This window comes from Anoplophora glabripennis, unplaced genomic scaffold (genome assembly GCF_000390285.2).
Source record: "Anoplophora glabripennis isolate ALB-LARVAE unplaced genomic scaffold, Agla_2.0 scaffold485, whole genome shotgun sequence".
In the NCBI taxonomy this organism is placed as follows: domain Eukaryota; kingdom Metazoa; phylum Arthropoda; class Insecta; order Coleoptera; family Cerambycidae; genus Anoplophora; species Anoplophora glabripennis.
The window spans coordinates 316,952-337,792 of record NW_019416727.1 but is presented as its reverse complement, the minus strand read 5'-3'; the positions used below and the strand labels follow the sequence as shown (position 1 = coordinate 337,792).

The window sequence follows — 20,841 nt, the reverse complement described above, 5'->3', positions numbered from 1 at the left end:
TATTTGTATAGTTACAGATACCTAACATTTTTTTTTACTTTCATAAATCAAATTACTGACATGGTGTTTCACAACCTGTTAAATAACTATTTAATATTTACCGTGTCTTTATCATAATAATAAAATAACTGTGGCGGTGAAAGGCCTTACATGTTTTAAAAATATGTTTTGTTAATCGATTTTGCAATATGTTAAACCTTTTATAATATAAAAATCGTTGAAGATGGTATGAATTTATGGTATTGATTTTATATGAGTATTGACATTTTTGTCAGAGAGTAACAATGATTCTTATGTTGATATGTGATCAACCGTTCGCACTATGTGCGAAGAGAAAATGACTATACTGAATATTATACAAAACATTCATATCTTTAATCATATCACTGCAAATATAATGAAGAATCTGACTATATGCTAAATGACAGTAAGTTTTATGAATGATACTAAATTATTATTTTTTGAAGAATTTTAACAATGTTGAAAAATATAAAATATATGGAATTTATGTGTCCTACATAATTTTTAAACATCATGGCAACTGAAACCATTTCGATATGTAGCCTTAGTTTCAGGTAAATACATAGGTACTAAAATAATCGCCCTACTTTCGAAAACATTATATAAGTAACTGTAACTCATTAGCATTAAAATAACACTTCATAAGTTAAATTGTGTTGATGTATAAAATCAAAGAAAGCAAAATATTGAAAATCGTATATTTTCGGTAAAAGATGAAAACAGTTCAAATCGATAAACACAAAATGCTTTATGATTCACTTAACACTTGATATCAGACATTTCGTATATCCAATAAAGGATCCCCGGAAATTCGAAACCGGGCAAAAGATATTTTTAGTGCAATACCAAGTAAGTTCCAATACTGAAAACCTAAATAAATAAGCTGTACTTTATTTGCCCTGACGGTTGAGAAACGTTGATCTATATTAAACACAGACAATTCGATTTATGTAGACCGTGAAATATTGTTTGCAAATATAATTCTGGATTACATTCCGCGAAGTTCAATAAACGCAGAAGGAACTGCAAGTAATGGTATCACCAAGAATGTTAGAAATTCTAACCCCCGTAGTATACAGTGTGTTTCCTAATTAAATGCGTATATTTTAAGGTGTACATTCACTATTAACTTTGAAAAAAAACTACATATATTTTTAATTGTTTTTCCACATACACAGTTTGAGTAATTTCGACTTATAGTTTTAAAAATGTTTTGCAATCTGTTTCATATACAGTATTATGATATTCATAAGGTAGGTTATGAATATCATAACCTAAAAGACCACTGATCTATATATCACCGATATACGGTGGTATTCCAAGGTGACATTTTATTGGAGATTGCCTTTTACCTTCCAAATTTTTTTCACGACGATCTTGATCGCATTTTAACGAAGAATACGTCTCTCTGCACCAAAATTTAGCCCAAATTCTTCCTGCTTTGCATTCGCTTTAATAATATCTTAACCAGTGATATTTTTGGCGGTTTAAACATAGTTGTGGCCTATTGTTGGAACTTTATTGGAATTACGCAACTCATTATCTTGTCTATCATTATGGGTTGAAATTTATTTATCAGTTTTCAGTCATGAATAAAATCCGAAAGCAAAACAGCTACCTGCGCATTAGAATGTATATTGTACAAATTGCATTTAGAATAACCATACTTATTTTATCCCAAAACTAAAATTAGTCAGATTACGTCAGTCAACACATAAATAATACACAGAATCTGTAGGTGGAATTTTGCGGTGAAACCAATACAAGAATAATTAAATTGCGTATTGTAAATATAACTTGCAGAAAGCTAATTAAAAATGTGTTTAAAACTGTTTTGGAACATGTATTTTATCGCGTAAGAGTACTTACAAAAAATTCTGTAACACTTTTTACGAGTTTGTAGGTTTCTTATGAAGCCGGACTGAATTCGAGAGTCAGTTTGTAATACATTGTTGTAGTGATCGCTGTGATGTTTTTCCTCACGAATTATGTCGTGATGCCTTTCAGCAACAGTTTTCAGTGAACATGTGGGCTGGTATCGTTAATGACACTTTGACAATGCCGGAGTTATTGGAAGACGTGCCATTAAATGTTCGGCAAAATATGTGGTTACTGCATGACTGAGTCCCCGTTGACTTTTTTCGGAGAGTGCGCGACTTTCTAAACATTACTTTTCCCGGTTCCCGGACCTCGCCCCTTTAGGCTTTTTTTTTGTGGGGATATTTGGAAAGTGTTGTGTATTCCACGGATGTTCGTGACATCGAACAGTTGCCATTTTATTACCGAAGCTTGCGAGCGAATTGGATACATCCCGCTGAAGCTTGTGTGCAAGCAAATGGAGGGTACATCGAACATCTTTTATGAAAATCAGCAGTTCTGAAAAGGTGGCTCCTTGCAATGGTAAGTCGGATTTTAAAATTACATTTTACTCGACACAAATCCGTGTATTTACCTCATTTTAAACATATGGCAAAATATTTGACATAAATTCATTAGCTCCCTGTATACCATAATGCAAAAACATTTATATGTAGCTATTCGTTATTGAAGTAGATAATTTAAAATTTCTGGTCGGATAGTTATTGTTTTTGTTTTGATTATATACCACCATTCGATTACAGTGTCAATTATTTTGATGAGAGTTTCTAAATTCTCCTACATGCTTAATAATGTTGGCCAATATTTTTGTGCAATATTTCCAGTTACTGCTAATGACTCAATGATTTTGTGCAATATACAGGGTATTCCGAAAATAGTTAAAAAAAAGGTTAGAACGTCATAGAACATCAAAAAATTAGATATAATATTTTCTTATGGATCATTTGGTAGAGATAAGTTTCGAAGTGTACTAAATACATCACCGGCTATTCTATCTGCCCCAGTGACATTTTTTGTGTGTCCATGTGCAATATTGTAGCACAAAATTCCAATTTGTACTTTTATTGAAATCGCTGAAAGTATACCGTCTTTAATAAAAATTGACTGTCCCAAAGCCAATCAGCTTTTGTTCCTTAAGGTAATTGTCCCAAAACGAAGGGCATCTTCACTAGATGGAAATATATTGATGCAATATTTGCTTCCTTAAAAAGTTACGGTCAATCAAAAATGTTTTGTATCATTTCTTTTCCTCAACATCCTGTATTATTTGATTCCTCAAAACTGAGATAAAATGAAATATCAAGTGTAAATCTTAACAGTTTGCAATACACTAAAAATACAATTAGGTAATCATTAAATAAATTTCAAACAAGCTCAGTCTTTAATCAATAGATACGCAATAATATTGCCCAATCTCAAATATTGTACAACGATATTGATCGTCTAGAGGGGCCTTAGCAGTTACTAAAATACACAGAGCAGACCGAGTATTTAATGTTTTTTACAATTTATTGTGTATGCAAATAATATTTATAAATGTGCTAACAACATTGTTTTTCATATTCAACTCATCTAAAAGTCAAATTAAATTGATGAGTTACGCCTTCACTATTTTTAAAATAAAATTTCTGACATACATTGAAATGATAGAAAAATCGCTTCTAAATATCTAACGTTCTTTTATTACATTCTAAATAGTTTATCTGTCTATTCTTAATTTCATATAGTGTATTTTCGAATTTATAATTTTAAACCATCTAATGACACTACTGTGATTGTTTATAAGTAGTACTTACTTGTAATTGACGCAGAACTTCATCGTGAGCTTTTTGTAATTCCAAAGCTTCGGCTAGATTGTCTCCTAATGCGGTTAACTCTGGCGTCACTTCCAAAATCTTGAGATTAATCCAATCACCACACTGCAACAAAAAAGAACAGTTAAAATGTGATAAGAAGAATCATTGTGTAAGATATAAAGAAACTAAAATTTCACTATACATAAAGTACTTGGGCAAGGTTAATATTTAATTTGATTTGTTTACTTCTTGGATTTTTTTAAATTAAGTTATAAACTGTTATTTGTTGTAATTAGAAAATGTTATTCTTCTGTTTAATAAAATTTTAGTTAAAGTAAGAATCAAAAAGAAATAATCAAATACATTTTATTAGTTGGATTTACGATATTCTATCTTCGAATTTATTGCATGTGTTTTTCTTCTGTTTTTCGCATATTTTTATTTCATATTTCTATAAATCGTTCTAGTTGTGTTAATCTTGTTTGTCTCTTTTCCTTTGTCACCTTAAAAAATATTGTCTAAGATGGATATTATGTGTCTTAAACGTAAATATTATTATATATTTTGAACTTCTGGTTTCACTGAATGTTTTATTACCAAAATTGCTCATTTTTGTTTTATCCCAGCCTTCAAAGAATACTGAGGGAATTAATGAAATTGCTTAAAATTTAATTAAAGAAGAGAAGTCTTATTGGTCACGACTGCTTTACTTATGGTGACAAGAAATGGCCAGTATTAATGTCAATGACACCAATCTCTATACTTTCAATGAATTTGATTTGTCATTTTTATTAGTTATTGTTGGTAGTTTTATTTATGACATAATATAACTTTAGCAACTGTACCTAATGTTATTGGTGATTATTATTTTCCAATTAAAAAAATATAAATATATACTCAGTGAGTAGAATAGAGTACAAATTTGGTTTGCACTTGCCCACATTTTGCTGTTAGCGAAATCTTTCGACCAAAACGCGGATGGGAACAAATCTTACAGCATCAAAGTTAATTAGAAACAAAACCGTAACCACTTTATTGGTTATGGTGCTATGTTTACCGTGTTTATGTAATTTATGCTAAATCTATTGTTAAAGTAAGGTAAGATCTTTCTAATAGAATCACAACGAATCGTAAATATTCAAGGATTATTTCTTATTCAATAAACATACATTCGTTTAACAACATGGAAGAATGTCAGCAATATTTAGTAACATTGAAATATTAATTACTCAAACATACTATTTGTTTACAATAGACACTTTTTATAGTAACAGTAAAAGTTTGAGTGCTGGCTAAATGAATTATATTTTCCAAAAATAAGTCTTCCAGAATCTTCTTGTTTATATTTGCTAATGAAACTGTCACTTCATGATTGAGAAAAATCTATGTAGCCGTTAATTAAGTAACCAACGTAATTAACTTTCTTAGAATTAGACTAAGCTGCAACAAATAACAAGTGATTTATTTTTTGGCAGATGTAAGTTGGAAATATATCAAGATGTTAAGTTTTTACTCCAAGTTACTCACCAGAGACGTGACTCATGACAGACTACACTAAAAGCATGAAAAAGTTTCAACATAAGATCCAGAGCAATGACTTTAATGATAAATATTAATGTTGTTACTTCATACTTAATTTACTTAACGAAAGGTCTACACTTATTTGAATAATAAATATATCAAAATCGTTTCATAATGCCAAACTCTCCTTATTTGACTTTGCTCTGGGCATTACTTCAATAAAATCGTTCCATTTGCTTATTTACAATTATTTTCGACTGTACAATAATTTGTATTTTATTTGTCGCATTAAATTTCTTTTATCAAGCAAAAATGACTGAAAAATGGATAAATATAGGTTTAATACCTTCAATAACTTAAAAAATAGGGGAGTTAGTAATAAAATATAGGGCATTCCTTCCTTGTGATATTAGAAAAATAACACATAAAAACCTTATGCCGTACAAAAATAACGGTTCTGAAAAGAATAAAAAATTTTAATTTTCCAAATATTTTCACTAATGTAAAAATTATAGAAAACTGTACGGCGTGCCCAATTTTAAATAATTTGTGCGATAGTGAAGATCGCACTGAAGAAAATATTGATGAAGGTTTCCGATAGTGTTTTGAAAATGTATCTCTTTACCTCATCGAAGAGAATACTAACAATACGAGAATGATTTTCGAGGACGATCTTCAGGAATATCAAAGTTTCATAGCTACATTTTACCTCCTAGCCATTTTTTTATTAGGTTATACGCAGACCAATAGAGTATCTACTGGAAGGAAAAAGTCCAATGAATCATCCCTGCACTTGAAAAATTACAATCATTTTTCTTTGGTTTTTGTGAAATTTTAGGGATCTGATTCAGTTTGATGATTTTGCCATGCACCATTCGCTTGCAATTTCCTACAAATTATAAAAATTTTCGAAAATGTTTCGTTTTAATAGAAAATGGATATAATATTGGAAAAGAGTGCTTGTCATATGTATTTAAAAAAATGTGGATGATGTCGATGTGGATATGTTGTAAAAATAGAATGTGATGAATCAGATTTTCAACTTGACGTTAAACTGAGCCATATCCGACAGACTAGAACAATAAATCATATAATGAGATGATGCATGAACATATTATGTAAAATATAAGTAGGTGTGAGACATAACAAACTTATGAAGTAGCAGTAGATAATCTATAAAACCAGTTCGGGATGAACCTAACACATCTGTAAAAAATTTCAAATACTTATTATTTTCATGCAGATGAAATATGTAGCAATTTCTAGGGATGCAACATTATTTTTGAAAAGAGACGCTCACTGTATTAGTCGAGTTAACACATATATAACTATCTCCACTGCCCAGCATATATCCATCGTCTGATGTCTGATTTTACGTTTTCTATTCAATTAATGCAGAGGTGTAAGGATACATGTACCTAATTATTACTAGCAGACACGCCAACCGGACAGAATGGAAAGGAGAAATACGCGTTGCGCTAGTATGGAGGATCATTAGCTCTATACTGATTAATTTGATCCACATCACACGAAGGAAATTAAGGCGCACCTACAAATGAGCTGCTTCCAAGTTTTAATCTCCTAACTTAACGTGATTTGTTTAAAAATCACCTTCTTAAAGATGTATCTTTTACAAATCTTAGATAATTAGGCACAGTACGTTTATAATTGTTCTACATATTTAATAAAGATCATTATTAGGATCCGTTGTGCTGTTTATGTTGCGATCAGGCAGTAATATTACTGAAAAAAGCAAGTTTCAAAATGGTAGTTCTTTTAGATTTCCAGCAAATGAACTAGGATTGGATATAGATTTGGTGCCAGAAACGATAAAACTCGTCAACACTGTTTTGTATACCTTTCTAACATGTTCCAGATGTTTCTGAGCATTAATTGAAATCATGTAAAAGATCTGCTAAAATATTATAATATAAATAAACTAAGTACAAAAAATGGCGCAAGGTTACTTTATTGAGTGTCCAATTATTAACGGTTTAGATGTTACAGGTTGTTGGATTTAAAAAATTATTACTGGAAATGGCTCAAAAAGAACGAACAAACATTTATTTATTTATTGACCATGTAATAAGGTTCTTAAATTACACTTTTTGTGTTTAAAATGAATAGAATATTCAGTCAAATATGAGTTTATAACCTCTTTCACCTTGCAACTTTAAAAACAATGAGAATTTTACGCTAGATTATGTTAATCATTTTTAAGGGCAAGATGGATCCTTTGGCTAAGCCGTTAGTCTGCCATGGATGCTGTAGGATTGGTACGGCCTGTCGCAGTGCGTAACGTCAGTAACTTTGGTTTAAAATGAATGGAAAACGCAAATAACGTAATGTTTTGAGTAGTAGACATCCATAGAACAAATGGTTCGTCGGTCTTCTCACCTAAGACATACTGATGAGAACTTACAGGTTGAATATTGGTAAGTTGACTCTGCTGACGAATGATTTTAGCCCTAACAGTATACAAAACATAATGTTGAAACTCTTGTTAGTTCTTGAAGTAACTAATGATTATTTCCATGTATTTTATGTCCTCAATTCAATTTTTAACAATTTGTACAAAAAATTTATCTCTACCAAGAACATAATTAATTCCTTTTTAACTTCATAACGTTTAATCGTTAATAATTGGTTAATAAGACAAACTTTTGGCACTCTATCTTTCTCTATTTTTTACACTTGTTCTGCGTTACCCTCTATACTAATAATAATGCCAATGTGGATGATAATATTTACGGATTGTTGTTCAAGGAAGCAATCGTTCATTAAAACAGAATATATCAAATGGAACACTATTTCAATATATTATCAAAATGTACGCAATACAGAGGCATATAAATTTGAATAATGATCTTTATTTATCCTGTGAACTGCATCCGCAGAAATTTACATAAGAATGCGTTTCTATCAGCTTCTACTAAAGGCTAACAAGAATAATTTTTGTTCAGAGTTAACTATACCACCTCTATAATAAACGAGTGGAAGAGAAGGTGTATCTTGTGTAAGTATAAAAGTTTTGAACTCCATCTGATGTATCTCTTGATGACGTGCATTAGTTTGGAAAAACAAGACCCACATGTTGTAATAACCCAAATTATGGCGATGAACAGACGCGAAAACGCGTGCCTTATATAGCACCAAGGTGACACAGAAATTATAGGTTATTTTGAAAGCGAAGGTGAGCACCAAGGAGGATATGCAAATAAGTATTATACATTGCTTACGATGCGTTACATAAAAACTATTTTCGGATATAACATTTATAAGGTTTTCGGTGAAACGTCGTCTTTTTTTAATGGCGCGCTTGGTTGCTTACACCGCAATACAATTTGCAGGGTTCCCACGAAATGCAAATACATTGTTCTATTCACAAGAAACAAATTTTTATTTCGACAAAAGAAATGAACACGTGAATGGGTAATGCAAGTTTTGTTTATGGTTTACTGCTTGACGCAAATATGGAAAAGATAAACTTCTTTATAGTTTTTGGAACTACATTACTTATATCTCCAAGGGCATCTATAACAGCTGCATTATTAAAAATTTGTTTTTATAATAATACCTGTAAGAAAATTATTCAACAACAATATTTTCTGATATCTACTGTAGAAAACATTTATCGTAAAGAAACAACAAAATGTGGTGCCGAACAGAAGTAAAATAGCAGGAACATCATGGGTGGTCTAGTCCAGATCACTGCAATCTAGACCATAACCGCTCAAACATTTGCTTTTTAAAAGGTTCAGTATATTTTGGTTATTTTACACAGTTTGTACTATCTAATTTTTCGTGCTGGTACTGGTACAAATCCATCAGACTTATACTATTATAATTGTGTAAATTAAGTAGTATTTTTGATTACTGACTAACAGGTTAAAGTTGTTAATATTCCGTGAATTTTCGTTAATATTAAATTGTTAAATTGACCAGTGCGGATCTGTTCTGAGGTGGATGTGAGAGGGGGCAAGCAATTTTTTTCTGGATTACCTTCAGTACAACTCACATAATAAAAGTGTAGATCTCTAGATCTGGGCGAGGTCCGGAACATTTTCAAAATTGCAAAAATGTTTAGAAAATTTTTAGTTTTTCACTTATGTTTTGGAACCTATGCATTTTGGAAGAACATTGAAGAGGAAGAAAGTTTTAGAATTGAATTTTGCACAATATACTGTATGTTAAAAATATTTAAATTTAACAGTAACATTTTTTTATTTTTAAACAATTAGATTACATTCATCAATTTGCAATTTAGTTTTTTCAAAAATTGTAATTGTAAAGTACAATTTTTTCTTAATTTTACCTGTATTTAACAAAAAAAATAAATTTCCAAATAAACATTTTCTTTTTATTTGTTTAAACAAAAATTATTTAAATAATTGTAATAATTATAAATGTAAATACATACATATTCACAGTGTTGAAATTTATATGTAAACAATTTTTTTCAGTGAAAAAATGCAAATAGTATAGGGTAAAATATACAATATATTTAATACATAAATAATAAACTTTGTTTATAACAAAGATATGTGCAAATTAGACATTTGGCATTCGAATTCCTTGACTCGCGAGACATCGGAAAAAAAGTCGAAATTGGTCCATTAGAAGCCGAGATAATGCAATTTTTTTCGTACCTTCGCATTTTGAACCTCCAAATTTTCGGAGCGAAACCCCCTCCCCCACTTTTCGTGTTTTGAGTCACTTTTCGCGCGTCCGAGCGACAGCTTGAAAGATTGAGCGGTCTTTTCTATGCGAAAAATTTTTCAAGTATCTAGATGCTTTATTTGAGGCTGTGCAACATTTTAAAATTCGAAAATTTGTTTTCAAAATGTTTATTAAAATATCTGTTTTTATTTGAAACATAAATTATTCGAAAGAAATTATGAACGATTATTATTTGTATTTAATTGTATTCAAATATTGCGTCAATAGATTATAGATTTTGCAACATTAGAACAAAGCATGTCATATTCTGAGACAAGTTCGCTTCCTTTGTGATTGTACCAAGTGTTGCTCTTATAGATCCATCTTTTTATATTCCATACAAGTATAAGCATTTGCAGAGTTGCTGGCGCTAAAGAACAATAATAAGTTCTTTGTAGTACGTTTGGTTTAATAGGATTGTCCAGTCCACTTCATTTTTGTTGTCGAAATCAATTATCTTTTTATAGAACATCTAATGTTAATAATGTAAATTTAAATATTCATTAAAAAAAATTAACAGGAAATTGGGAATTAACGTATGAAATTGGTTTGTTAGTTTTTTACTCAGTGACACACCTTTTGTTTAATGCTTTATGTTTTTTAATTCAGAGATTAACAGAAACGGTGGATGAACTATTTCTACACTATTAACCAAGCGTATCAATCAGATTTGATCCATTATTAATATTTTACATATTTCTGTTGGAAATATTTAAGGGTGAGGTACAATAATTCGTAGTTAAACCCACGCAGGCAAGTGAGTTGGTGCAAGAAACTTACATGTACAGACAACTCAAAATGGTGTCCGTTATGAAATGCTGTAATTACCCTTCAGGATCGGTTTATGTAATCGCTTCCATGATATTCCATTAAGTTTTAGCTACGTTCAGATCTTGGAACGAAAAAACAAGCCTTGCAGAAACTGTTCTATTCATAGCGGTACCATGGACATTCTCTAAATATTATTATATCATTTGGTGTGTATAGTCGACCTATTTTTCAAGATGAAGTACTTTCAGCGAATTATAAATACATTCCGTAAAATCACCGTAAAATAGCTAGGAGGCATTTATTTTCTTTGTGTTATTTATACGGTCCAATTGTTTTACATACATCACTCTGGCAGAATAAACGGAAACTGAGAATTTCTAGAAAAAATACGCAAGTTCATTAATTTATAAATAATTCAACCAATTAGCTAACTCTTCCTTGTAATTTGAAAAAGCATGGGCGAGGCATATCCACATGTAAGAGTACTAAATTTTTTAAAAATCATTAGTGCAGTATATTATGAAAAATTGATATATTGAGAAAGGTACATTAGATATTATTTTTCGACCTCAATGCACTTTGTGGCTGAGGGAAGGACCCACTGTTTCAGGTCACTGTGGACCTCATTGTTGGTAGAAAACCCTTTTCAATCCAAAAACACCTTCAGAAAAGAGAAAAGATGGAAATCAGAAGGTATCAGGTCAGGGCTATGAGCGAGATGGTTGATGATGTTCCAGCAAAATGAATCCAAGAGTTGCCATATGGCGTTAGCTGTGTGGAGACGAGCATTGTCATGCAACAAGCACACTCCCTTCGTTAATATTCTTCTTCTTTTGTTCTCTATCGCTCTCCATAATGTTTCCAGGGTTTCACAATAATGCGCAGCATTAACTGTTTTCGTTAAAAATCTGAAATTGCGCTTTTCCTTTTGCAAGAAACCAGATTATGCTCCTCATCTCCCAGCTGGAGGTATTCGGAAGAGCGGCAGTCATTTCAACACGCCACTACAACAACAGTTCTCAACTGACTGTGACAAGTGAGCACACGTTCTGCTGCCAATACCTTGGCCTTGAATGCAGTGTTGCCAACTTGTCGAAAACAAAATCCACATAGCATCGGAGTCTCAGTAAGATAACAAAGGTATTAATGTAAGCTTTTATAAATAAACGTAATGTAAAATGAATTTGAAAAGTAACTTCCACAAATATTTATTCAAACATGAACATTAATTAGTTGGTACCAAAAATAATTTTGATGTATCACCATGTAATAATATTTTCTCACTCTTCTTGTTCTTAGTTTTGATTGATCGTTTTGTAAATTCTAGTTTGTTGGTGTTTAATTTTTTTTAACTGCTTTTTTTTTATTTAATTATTTTAATATAATTTCTTTAATAATATTAGTTACAAAAATATACTATTAATGCGTCAAATATATTTTTTTTAATTTTTGTGGACATCTCGTATTTGTGGACACGAAATGAAATCTCAATTTTTCTCAAAGATGTGAATGCTTCTAGTGATGTCAATTAAAAATATATCTTATTAGTAGAAATGTATGCTAATATTTAATATCAGAGATCATTTTTTACTGTGGGGACCAAAAAAATTGAGACCTTTTACATCTGCATTCTGAACTTGGAACTAGTGCTGGCAAAAACCGGAAAAAAGTGAAACCGGTTAACCGGGTTCCGTAAAAACCGATTTCAGATAAAACCGGTTAATTGTCTAAAAAAAAATCTGGAAGTCAAATTTGTTTACGAAGAAATCGATCTCCAAAAAAAAAAAAGGTCAATTACAATCGGACAAATCGATGTCTAAAGAAAAAAAAGGAAGTAGATCATCGAATAATCGGATATATGAAGATTCGAATAACCGTTTTCGAATATTTGAAGAATCGAATAACCGGTTTTCGGATTTCATAAAAATCCGAATTATCCGAAACCGGTTAACCGACTATCCAAAAAACCGGTTTCAGTTGCCAGCACTACTTGGAACCCCTATAAAGTATGGCAAAATACTAATAATATTTGAATTCCGCAACATTTCTTATTTATACGTATTAACATTGACATAAATAATAACGAATTCTGCTTAAATTGGATAAATGGCGCTGAATAAATTTAATACCTGTTATTAAATAACCTTAAAATCATTTGAATGGGCGTTTGTTTCTATTTTCGCGTGGGCATAGCAAAATGTGCCCCGAATCGCTGCCAGCTACTATAAATAGCGTATGATGTTATGTTTACACATATGGAGTAAATACAAGTAATAATCAAACCTATTACTGGCCTTTCGTTTCTGCATTGTGTCAGATGCACAATGTTAATAGTAAACTACCATTGTTGTTCACAATATGGTCGACAGTTCGATTAATTAAGTCATTGTATTGTTTTATTTGTACCTAACTTTATCAACAGGAATGCCTTAAGAAACAACAGAGGGTAATGAGATTATTATTGTTTTAAGCATAAAACTTACAATGAGATTCTTGCTTTGTTGCTATTTTTTCTGGTACAGTTATGATTGTAACCTTTACTTCATTTTGCTTAATTCTAACTAAAAAAGAAATAAAAATACAGGATACACAAATCCATTCAAGTGACTAGCAAGAGATGACATTAAGAAGTTACGCCTGATTCCTGCCATTATATACAGTGGTTTTGATTAATACACAAACGAATTTAGTTTTTAAAGGACTGTTCAACATTGGTTAGCATGTCTGCCGTAATTTCTTGAAATGCTGCTGTAATGCGCTGCCATACAGGGTAGGAAAGTACTGATGGTATATCTGAGGTTACGTGAGAGTGATAAAGTAAGCCATAGAAATCCATGCGGTAGAGAAGGATGGCTATAATGAAGGCGTCTCATAGTCACCGACCGTTTCGCCCTTCCACTTCTTATCCTTATCCCTTATCAAGAGTAATTTATCACAAAACGAACTGTGAAAACTGCAGGGTTGTAACTCTTACAGTTTAGACGCTATCTGCCTCATTTAGAGAGATGAAATTGTGAAATTATTCCCGACAACTTTTATTAAAACCATTTTTTTATATAAATTTGACAGTTACAGAGTTACAAAAGAATCCCTCTTAGGTGGAACACCCTGCATAATCTTCTAGACCAGTTAAATTGATTGCTTCAGTGCTCCAGAAGCGGCAAAGTATTCCAATAAATAATGCCACCAGTCGTTCAAATTTCACGGAATTTAAATTCCATCCATACTTTACTGCTGCACATATCTAATTTTAGGATGGATATAATTCTGTACTTAAAGTTTGCATTACGAGCAATGATTGATTTTACAAGCAATGCATAGTAGTGATTAAGATTAAGAGGATTTGGACATTATAAATATTTACAGAACAAAAATAGAACGCTTAAAAATAGCTCGTCGCTCTTGTCATTATCAGCGGCTACCAACTGTAATCGCATAACGAAGGATGTTGATAAATTGTCTGGAAACCGAAATAATACTGATTAATATTTACGGCGTGAATGCGAAATCACGTACTTACGTATTCTCATGCGGATTATATTTAAACTGAAGGCCACAAACTAGTTTTCAGAAATGATTTTAACCTAAATAGACGGTCTGTGGGCTGTATATATGATACTCCTCTAAATCGTTCTAGATTAACCTGAATAAAATGTGTAAGAATATATGTGAAAGCATAAAATACGCTTGGTAACAACAATTACTTTTGGAATACATTTCAGTTGTGCTTATGGTTTGTCATAAGTAAGCAGTTTGCTGTCCTTTTGTTCTTCAAAGTTACATAGAATTTGTAAATTAATGATTCAATATTTTTTTTATTTTCTATTACATTTCCACCTAATGCTTTCTTTTATCTTTCTAGTTTTAAAAATAAAGCAAAAAATAAAATTAAATGTTTGTTTTCATATATTAAAAAGTGCATATATAGCCCGGTCAAAATAGACATTTCAAACAACGAAAATTCCGACAGAGCTTAATTTTGGTAGATACCTTGGGTACACCATTAGAAATAAAGTGTCAAAAGTCCTCATCGATCCCATGTGTGCTAAAAAAGTTATTCGGGATCAAAGGTTAAAATTTGAGGTTTTTTGGATTTTTTTCGAAAACGGTATGTTTCATCAAAAAAGTAGTCCTGACAAAAATTATAGATCTTAAAATTATCTGAAGAACGCGACTCCTTCAACTTTTAGAATCGCGATCTCAGGAATGGTGGCTCTTAGAAAAAAAAGTATAAGGACTATTGTTGTAGATAATTTTTAGCTCTATAATTTTTGTCAGAGGTACTTTTTTGATAAAACTTACCGTTTTCGAAAAAAATCCAAAAAACCTCAAATTTTGACTTTTGACCCCGAATAACTTTTTTTGCACACGTGGGATCGATGGGGACTTTTAACACTTTATTTCTAATGGTATACCCAAGGTCTCCACCAAAATTTAGCTCTGTCGGAATTTTCGTTATTTGACCACTATTTTTATGACTAATTTGACCGGACTAACAGTAAAAATGAAGGAACATTTCGAAACCTTCAAAAACTTTCAGTTTTCAGTGTTTATACCCGATCAAAATAGAGGAACATACGTCAGATTGTTTTGTGTTGCAATGTTTATAGTGAAATCTCAAATAATTATCTACTTTCTCAGCATGAGTTATTTTTTGTTTACGCAGAACTGATTTTATTAAATTGGTTATTTCTACCACAGTGAAAAGAATGTTTATAATCCTTTGCACCATAAGGATCAAATATTTCTGATTAGGTAAAACCAGATTTGTAAAATTAACCCCTACACTGATTCCCTTGGATGAAGTAGTTATTTTTACAATTTATTTTTTCATACAAATAAAAAAATATCAGAAATAATTGCAGCCAAAACCTAAGTTTATAAAATTAATTTATTGACTGACTTTTTGATGCAGATGATTGTTTAAAATTCTCATCTGTGTGGCAGAAATACCAAATCAGATGAAAAAAAAAAACATAAAAATAGCTCGCGCTTTGCCTTTCGTCACCCCTTCTCTTCAAATAAAGATTACTTCAATTAAGATGAGTCCAGGATTATCGGCACCGCGGCGCCATCGGTCTAGTTGACGTCACCTGTACGCAGATCTAAAAGATTGATTGAAGAACTGAGGTACGAACGCTGCCAGAGTAAATAATTTACGATACCGTTATATATTTAAAATTAGGTTGCATGCAGAACTATTAATACGAAATAAATTACTATTTTGTCAATCTGTTTAGTCTGTAGAGCACAGCAACTTTGTAAATGTGAAATAATTTCTGAACGTCTCGTCGTCGTGAGAATTAGGTGGGTACATTGTTGTTCCTTGAGATATATTTAGATCAGTTTTATGTATGTGTCCCACCCAACCACAGAAATTATGATCTGTAAAAAACGTGATTCGTTAATCATGTTGTCATTCCAAAAATGTAAATTGTATTTTATTTAGCAGGTTAAGTACACACATTGTCTTAGTAATTGGTGTCAACGGGAAGACAAAACTAAAAACAAAGAAGAAATTCAACTTTAACATCACACGTTCTTAAACACTCCGTATGAGTTTTTGCAAGTTTGACATAAACTGGTTGAATTCCATTGCTTTTAAATTATCCATGCCAAATTTCATTAATAAATAAAGCTAAATATCGGAGTTATTCTGTTTTCAAAAATCAATGCCTCAATTTTTTTCGAAAATTGATAATAACATGAAAACTGTCACATTTTGGCCTATAGTATCTAATAAGAAATTAGTCTAGCTTTTACCGTAGAATTAAAAACTGCAAAAATATACAGAGTGTTCCATTTGAAATAACAGAGTATAACCGGAAGTGCGAGAAAGTTGACACTATTTTCATTGAATAGATTTATTTGATAAGCCCCTGTATACAAATTTTCAGAGATCAATTTTGACTACTTTTTGAGATAATCCCACTGGGCCCTCTTCTGTATAAGTATTAGTACTGTAGTTACAATTAGTCTGTCAAAGAGTCTACCATAATGTGTGGTTTACTGTTATGATAATCGATTTTTATTCTAAATGTTTTTAGCTCTAAATTTAAACAATATATATTTTTCTAATTTATTGAGTTATTAATTATTGGACCTAAAACGAGTTTAAGTGATATCTGCTGACTTTCATTTGTTCTTTTAAGTCCTTGAACTACGATTTCTAATTATAATTTTCTTGCCATTCAAGGCTTCAGCCACAGATCTATTAACAAAATCTGATAATCCAATCTTGGAAGTTAATTGACCTATCATCCATGTAGTCACAGATTAATAATTTCCTAAGATAAGTAAAGATTAACTTCTAGTATTTACGTATTTATTTGACAAATGTGTACCTTGTTACAAACTGAAAAGATTTCGCCTACAACTTTTTCTTTATACTATAATAAATTATTATTAAATTCACAAGAAACTGTCTTGTAAATCTTTAAACAAATGCTTTGTAAATTATTCGGTGTTCAGCAGTCAAGTAAAGCGTAAATTGTATTAAAAATAATCAACGGTCCATTAAAACTAAAAACGTGTTATTCGTACGGAAGAACAGCTCTTGATGTTATTACCTACAAGTTAAGGTGTTTGTAATTTAAAAGTTCGATCAAGGAGATACAGCATCTTATTTGTGTCTAATGATTCATAATAAAGTGTACATAACCTTGACTTCGTGTCAAAACATTGGCTAAATTACCACAGAGCAGAGGTTTGGTTTTTTTGCAATAGAACGTAATACTGTTATATAACGCACTGATGGATATCAGAAAGTTTTACTATTTTTAGTATAGGTCACAATCGTTTCATTTCTATAGTCACCCAAGTATTTCAGTTCTTATGTACTAACAAATTTATTAATAACAATAACAGATATGTTTAAAATAAACATTATGTGATTCATGTATTTATAACGATAAAATATATCAATTCCAAAAAGTGTGATATATACATAGTGATAAAATTTCTTGCTGATTTTCACTAATAAAATTTAATATTAACTTATTTATTAAAGTTAATGTTGTGTCAACTTTATAAACATATTACACAGACGCACAAAACACTTTTGTTTAGGGCTCATGATATATTTCTTTTTATTCGTTTACGGTTTGCATTAATTGGATCAAAGTAAAAACTTTTTCTTCTTGGGCTTTTTTCTCTATAATACATCCTTGAGGAGTATAGGCATTTTAATAATGCTCATGCAAAATTGGGTAAAATTGGCTGTAGCTCCAGAAGGAGATATTTTAGAGAAAAAAGTGCAGGAATAAAATGCTTTTATTGACACGTTTGTCCTTATGAAGGTTTCTTAATATATTCAAAGCTTCATCAAAATTTAGAAACTATTTATTCATCATTTTTACGTATATAGCTAAATTGTCTAGTACGATTGGCGTTAATTTAACGTATAAACGAAACACACAGGTCCGCTATGTTTTGCTAATGTAAGTGAACAATAAAAAGTAACAGTTCTTGTTACTCAATAATTTAATAAACACTTAAAGTGATTAAGTAATATTTCCCTGTCCCAAACATAAATCAAACCCTACCCTTGTATCTCCGAAGTAGTGTTTATGTTTGTGTTAACTACCAAGTATGGTTGACAACCATAAAAGGTGGTAGGATTGTGAAAATTGGTGAGTTAATTATTTCTATAAATAGAAGGTATCTACAAAGTATGGACGAAACATATTCGTTTTCTAATTTGCTAATTGTGTATGTTGCAGTACTGGTAATAACATTCATTTTTATGTCGGTGATAATAATCCAAGAATTAAATCAACCAGCCATGTTTTCCCAAACGTCGCTTCCATTCTTGATATAACCAACCACAACAATTTTTTTGATTGAATCCAGTAATCTTTGGGAAATTTAATGTGGCTACCGTATTAAAAACAAAAGATAGTATATGTATATGCACATTTGAAGAAGAAATACTGCTAGAACTTATGACAGCTTTGATCAAATCGGTATTTCTCGAGCTGTAAGAAATTATAAAATGTCAAAGTTTAGTTTTTCCTGAATATTTTTGAAAGTTCATCAAAGAATTAATTGAAGGAGACTTTTTTCTGTTTTAATCATAACAATTACCCTTTTTTTAATAACCAAGATACAAAAGGTAAAAAAATAGATTAATCCTAAATTTGTTGAACATTTACTCATGAAAATGAACAAATAAATGTCAAAAAGTGCAGAAGTAAAATTCAGTCGCTAACTATAACTAAACAACAAAATACCACCATTCTCTTTTAAATCTTGTGTTTGTTTTCTGAAGCAATTTTTTGCCCTGAATCTAAATGTAAAATGCTTCATCACCTAAATGTACCTAAATACAAATTACTTGAAATTAATATACATTTAAACTCATTCAATAATGAGGACATTTACTCTGATTTAGGTACAAGTGCACCAAATACGAGTTTACGTGAAGAATTTATTTAAGGAATACCTATGTTTGAGTGAAAGTACTCAATTTTAGTTTAAATATAATCTAAAAAATGTACTCAATAATTTTACTCAATTGATTCACTCCGAACCTTTATTACTTTCACTCATACCGATTTTTTTACAGTGAAGGTTCAAATAAGTNAAATTCAGTCGCTAACTATAACTAAACAACAAAATACCACCATTCTTTTTTAAATCTTGTCTTTGTTTTCTGAAGCAATTTTTTGCCCTGAATCTAAATGTAAAATGCTTCATGTCAGAATTGAATTTTCAGATATTTAAACCTAAATGTACCTAAATACAAATTACTTGAAATTAATATACATTTAAACTCGCTCAATAATGAGGACATTTACTCTGATTTAGATACAAGTGCACCAAATACCAGTTTACGTGAAGAATTTATTTAAGGAATGCTTATATTTGAGTGAACGTACTCAATTTTAGTTTAAATATAATCACATATGAATGAGTAAAATGATCAAAATGACCAATATTGAGTGAAACTGTACTCAATAATTTTACTTAATGGATTTACTCCGAACCTTTATTACTTTCACTCATACCGATTTTTTTACAGTGAAGGTTCAAATAAGTAATATTGGAACAAAATTATTAAGACGTTTCCATCCAAAAGTCGTCATGTCACTGTCATTGATTCAGTTAATTTTAAACAGATTCTTACCAGAAAAAAACTAATTTATGAATGAACTGTTTAGCTATTTTTCACGAACAACCTCTTTGACATTATTATCTAATCTGGTTCTGAATTCTTACCCTTATTTGGTTCTCTACTTATCATTATAATAATAAGGATTAAACCAGAAGTCGATGACTTATACGGAGAAGATAAATTATAGATACATTCCCTGAACATACAAAATACAGTTTTAAAAGTCAAAATCATTTTCCAACTAAATAATGATTTGTTTTCTTCCTGTTATAGATATTTCCTGGAAATTTAACTAAAGGTTCTCAACAGCTTCTTTTACAATCATTTGTGTACTTTGATAAATCCAGAAGATAGTATGGCAAAAATGTTTGTATAGTCTTGTGTTGAAGTATAAATGAAAGCCCTAGCACCTATGCTTTTTTTTTGTTATTTTAAAGCCTTTTTTATACTTCTATGGTATATGACTCCTACTATGAGATACCTATAATGTGAAATTTCTTTTTATAGTATTCATCAGTGTTGTTTATATTAACTAAATTGGAAATTGTAAATTAACTTTTAACTGTTCAATTAATTGTCTCAGTGTTAATTATACAGATATTATTAGTTCAGATGAGGTTAAATTAATTGTTTACGTTTGAGCAGCTGTATATTGTTTACTAAACTACAACGTGCTATATAGACAATAAAATAATATCCATTTTCGCTCTAAAATGCAATAAACATCGTAGTAAACTCATTTACAGTGCCCATTGTTTAAATAATGTACCGGTTGCGGAGATTTCCCTAAACAACAATCAATTATCGCCGAACAAAACAACGCTTCATTTCACGCAAGCAGAATCAACAAATGGCCATCTCTTTCATCACAGCTACAAAAGTGAAATCCTATTACAACTGGTTGTTGCAACATCCTTTACTGCAGACAGATACATGGGTGTATAACCCATTTACTCGAACAATTTATTTGAATATTGCATTGGAAATAAACATGCCTAATAAAAATCGTCGTTGCAATTT

General features: G+C 30.7%; 1 protein-coding gene across 6 annotated transcripts in view; it reads right to left on the bottom strand.

Annotated features, from left to right (window-relative positions):
• LOC108913037 (titin) overlaps positions 1 to 20,841 on the bottom strand; it is a 164,038-nt gene that overhangs the window by 63,863 nt on the left and 79,334 nt on the right. For all 6 annotated transcript variants that reach the window (XM_018718493.1, XM_018718495.1, XM_018718496.1 and 3 more), the window contains one exon: positions 3,696 to 3,818. In XM_018718493.1, the coding sequence (XP_018574009.1) occupies positions 3,696 to 3,818 (123 nt within the window). The remainder of the gene's footprint in view (positions 1 to 3,695; positions 3,819 to 20,841) is intronic.